Genomic DNA, 4921 nt, shown 5'->3' with positions numbered 1-4921 from the left:
AGTACAGAAACCGTTCTACACCTTTGAAACAGAAACAGTGTAGTGTGAAGTAGTTCCTGAAATCATACTACACCTTCGACTCAGAAACATTTGTGGTCTGATGTGCCAGTTGTATTTACTGTTGTTGTTTTTTTGTTTTTTTCTCAAAATCGAAGCTTGTTTAAGAAAACACTTTCTGATTTAAATCAATATTAATACAAATGCTCTGATTTCATTGTTCTCCAAATTACTAAAAAAGCCTAAAAGGCATTGAATTTCAAAATTTATCAAATCGAAGGTTTAATACATTTTATAGTAATTTTAGTGTGATTTGAGAGACAGTGGCAATAAATTGTTTTGAAACAGAGAATAACCGATTACAGAGAGAATAAAGTAAATGAGTCTTGAAACTACAGTTTTTGAGGGAAATTGATCTGTTTCCGCGTTCTTCTCGCCTCATGACAGTTTAATCTCAAAAGAAATCGCTGCATGAAAAAAATTGGTTTCCTATAAAAGAGTAAGATACAATTGTTTTTCTACGGCTCGAGAATACTTGAAATAGGTCAGCACGGTGTACTCCTTAATGAGAGTAGTTTAGATCATCAGTTACAGTATTAAAATAATAAATATTTAATTAACGAATCATTTAACCGATCTTTCTTTCTTAGCTTCTTTAGTATAAATTTTTCATCCGCGAGTGTATTTCACGCATGATTAACAAGAACCAAAAATACTCGGTTTTCTAGGCTCTTCAGACATGAGGACATAGTGTCTTTGCGTAAGAATGTGGTTGATGTCTGTTCTGTGCTTTTTACTCCCAGCTAGCGTTCTTGGTTCTCTGAGAGAACAAATCTGTCCTAACGTGTGTCTGTGCTCAATTCAACCATGTCAGCTTCTAGAAAAGGATGCCAAAACAGTAAACTGTGTGAATTCTTCTCTTCTGCTAATCCCCGAAAACATTTCAACGGATACGGAAGTGTTAGAAATGAAGTACAACATACTTGGTCATTCTCACAGACTCAGTCTACTAAACCTGCTGTTTCTGCGTAGACTTCGACTGGTGGATTTCAGTTTCAACCACATCAGGAACTTTCGACATCATGGAATCATTCTAGACAGCGTACTTCATCTAAATCTTAGTAATAATTGTCTCATTGTTCTTGAAACTGGCGTTTTTCATGGGTTCCCCAACCTTGAAACCCTAGATCTTAGCTCAAACCAAATCAGTACAATAGCACCATTATCATTAGAATTGCCAAAGTTGAAGACTTTAAACATGGCGCACAATCGATTATCGTCCTTGTTTGCTCATTATTTCGCAATCCTGCGATCTGTGGAATCCCTGCTACTGTCTGATAACCATATAACTCGCCTCTCAGAACCCGTACTCCACCATCTGCGACCCGTCAAGAGGATAGACCTAACAAATAACAGAATAACAAAACTCGATTATCCAGCTTTCCAGCATATTGAAGAGGTCCAGCAACTTTTGTTATCTGGAAATAATTTAGTATTGGTTCCCACCGAGGCTCTCAAGAAGGTACCCTCAATAAAACTCCTTGATCTCAGCCGAAATCTGTTTCATGATCTTCCTTCATTGTCGTTTGATTCGATCAATGTTTCAGAAATCATCCTGAACGAAAACAAGAATCTGTTTGTCATTGGCAGGAAGGCCTTCTACAATATGAATTCGTTAAAAACGATCGAAATTATAGATAATAAACAATTATCATATATTGAACCAGAAGCTTTTGAAAACCTCTTGTCACTGGAGAAATTAGATATTTCAAAAAATAACCTCCAAACTGTTCATCAGGATATTTTTCACAAAATACCATTTATTTCAACACTAAACCTACAAGGAAATCCTCTAAGATGTGCGTGTGATATCAGGTGGGTGCAAGAAATCGTCCAGAATTCCACCAGTGACGTCATCTATGACAACATTACGTGTATAGATGAAAATGATAAAACAAGGTTCTTGGCTATTCTCCAACCCTTTCCTTTGTCTTGTGGTCCTTACATTTTACCACTTTTTCCTCTGCACTCAGACCAACTTCCAGCCTCAACGGTTTCCTTCGTTTGTGCTGCTACAGGAATACCAAAACCAGAAGTGATGTGGTTCAAGCAGGATACAGGAAATTTTACATACAGCGAACACGAAGGTCGCCTAAATATTCACAATGGAGTTTTAAGTATCCACTATCTTCACGTCGAAGACAGCGGAGTATTCGTTTGTATCGCGTCGAATTCTCAAGGAAACACAAGTCGCAGCTTGGAATTGGTAGTTGAGAATGTAAACATTCAAATTACTCCTTTAACGATAGCTTCGACCTTCATAACTTTGTCGTGGAACATGACTAACAATTTCAACAGTGATTACTTACTACAGTATAGCCTCCTCGGTGATGAGAAGGTATTTAGTAAACCAATTGCTATGGGTGTGAAAATCCATTATTTCACTCTCAGCGATCTGGAGCCTGGGGAAACCTACAACATTTGGTTATGCTTACAAAATGGCGGTTTTATAATTAGGCTTAGCTCAGTTCGTGTAACAACTAGAGAAGAAGGTTTTCTCTTCATGCTTGGAATCCATACGAACTACCTTGGTATCATACTTGTCTCAGTTTGTGGTGGTATCGTAGCTGCATCGTGTGTCTGTATGTGTACACTACGTTTCTGCAGGTGGCAGTGTAGGCAACACAACGAGATGGTTCTAAGTGAAACGTCATCACAACGTGGCTTTGCCAAAAGTGACTCTAGTCAATCAGACCTTGCTTTTATGACTTTTGTGAACATGGCGGACGAAACAGGTTTAATGGAGAATGACGAAGAGAGTTATGAGTGATATATTACGTGTCGTGTATGTCGGTTATAAATATATTCATTAACTGGTTTGTATACTTGGAATATTTATTTTCGTAATGTCACTCAACTCAAAATATGTGAAAAACTAAGCAAATTTTATTTTGTGTATTAAACGTAAGTTGTTTTCAGTTATCCAGGTGATTTAAAATAGTTTTAGGTCCAAGTAACTTCGAAAGCTGCAAAAGTAGGCCTACCTAAAAGTATTTTCACTACTTTAGGAATAAATCTCGTTGATCTTATATATAAGTTCTGATTTCAGTAACATTCTTGGTTATACCTGAAGCAAAGAATTCCTATATTTTTCTTGAATTTATTCATTGAAAACAAGATAGATCTTAGTCATTATGCATTCACGACTTTTCACTTTAAACGTTAAACAACTAAATTATTATTATTTCTTTAATATTTTAGTTTATTAATGTTCAATGTTTTGATCGTAATACAACAATTATCTTTAGCTCGTTATTAATTAAATTCTGCTCATTTTCAACGTTACGCCTGGGTATTATAAAATACATGAAGGTCGAAGTGTGACCAAAATATCCACCCAATTAATGTCACCGCTAATCAGCACTTTGCCCCATATAGCATCAAAAGAAAAACAGTCGTTTCAGAACGAAACGAACCTGTAAATCTTCATAATAAAAGAAGTAGATGAGAGATTTGAATAAAATCTGATATTAAAATCAAGTCTATAAGCTTTTGTTTAATCCGTATTTAAACATGTGATCAGGCATCAGGTAACTATTTCAAGCAAAAGAAACATATTAACGATTGGAGACGCTATTTCATAAGTCAAACACAAACATACAATATACTCTTTCGCAGTACACATAAGAACGTAAAGTCTATCAGAATAGGTTTTAGTCATGAACACTTCAATGTTAAACTTTTCACTGATCAATTCAGACTGCAGTGATAATATTTCTCGCGTTTAGTATAAATGGTGAATATTAGTGGTTTCTAAAGCGACATCTATTCTTCATAATTTTATACCCAGATTATTTTATATCTCAGTGATAAATAAGTTGGTATTGATAGAATTAATTATAATAAGATTTAAAAAACTAAAACATATCAAGACAAATATTCTATTAATAACGAGTTTCTAAAACTACTGCATTGAAGGAAGTTCCGGAGAAAATCAAAATTTAAATTTGTAATTAACATAGGTCATAAAATAGGAAATGTGGATTCTGTTGAATAGGAAAATATTGTAAATGATGATGTATTGCTAAAACTGTGTGGGTGCTACTCCCACATATCACTCTCATCCGACCCCCCAGTGGCACAGCGGTAAGTCTACGGACTTATAACGTGGCGACATAGACTGCAACAGCGTGTTGAGGCTCCAAAATGTTTTTAATATAAAGTAATCAACTTCTGTATATGAAATTTGGTTGTTAGCGAATATTAAAAATGTATAAACTGAAATGAGTCCAGATGAACCCAAATATAACAAGAAAATTAAAGCTTGCACATTTAGTCATGAAATAAGAATGTTTATTTCATTAACTTCAGGTTTTTATTGTACATAACCATAAAATTATAATTCTTAGAACATAGCATATTCTATTTAATAACGTATTGGGAAAACAAAGAAGCAAGGCAAGAAGGTTTTTGAACTGACCTTTCTGTATACGTTGTCGCATTATTTAAGTAAGCTATTTCATATAATATGAATGTTTTAATTAAAATAGTAGTGGACTATTTTGCATCCCTATTGGCGCCAGTGATCAGTATTTAATTTTTCCTTCAGGTACTAAAGATCAAACTTTATCTATTTTTCGAATTTCCTTGTGCTATAGACGAGAAAAAAAAATATCAAAACGTAAATAATTCTGTGATGCAGGGTTAACTAAAATGTTATTAATTTTATAAAATGACAAGCATAAATCATATTACTAAAATAAAAATAGTCAGTTAAAATTCTTTATGAGATTGCAAACGGACTAAATTATTTATCTTCAGTATACTATATTTTTGGAACTACTGAAATCAAACTTGATTGTTTATTTGTTATGAATTTCGCGCAAAGCTACACGAGGGCTATCTGCGCTAGCCGTCTCTAATT

The 4921-nt window shown here is 34.3% G+C and overlaps 1 protein-coding gene across 1 annotated transcript; it reads left to right on the top strand.

Annotated features, from left to right (window-relative positions):
- The first annotated feature begins 648 nt into the window (after nucleotides 1-648).
- LOC106464681 (leucine-rich repeat neuronal protein 1-like) lies at nucleotides 649-2827 on the top strand. The gene has a single exon (XM_013924839.2). It carries the CDS (start codon nucleotides 764-766, stop codon nucleotides 2825-2827), a length of 2064 nt encoding a protein of 687 aa, XP_013780293.1. The 5' UTR covers nucleotides 649-763.
- The last annotated feature ends 2094 nt before the right edge of the window (nucleotides 2828-4921 follow it).

This window comes from Limulus polyphemus, unplaced genomic scaffold (genome assembly GCF_000517525.1).
Source record: "Limulus polyphemus unplaced genomic scaffold, Limulus_polyphemus-2.1.2 Scaffold1717, whole genome shotgun sequence".
Taxonomy (NCBI): Eukaryota; Metazoa; Arthropoda; class Merostomata; order Xiphosura; family Limulidae; genus Limulus; species Limulus polyphemus.
This window is presented reverse-complemented; position numbering and strand designations above follow the sequence as displayed.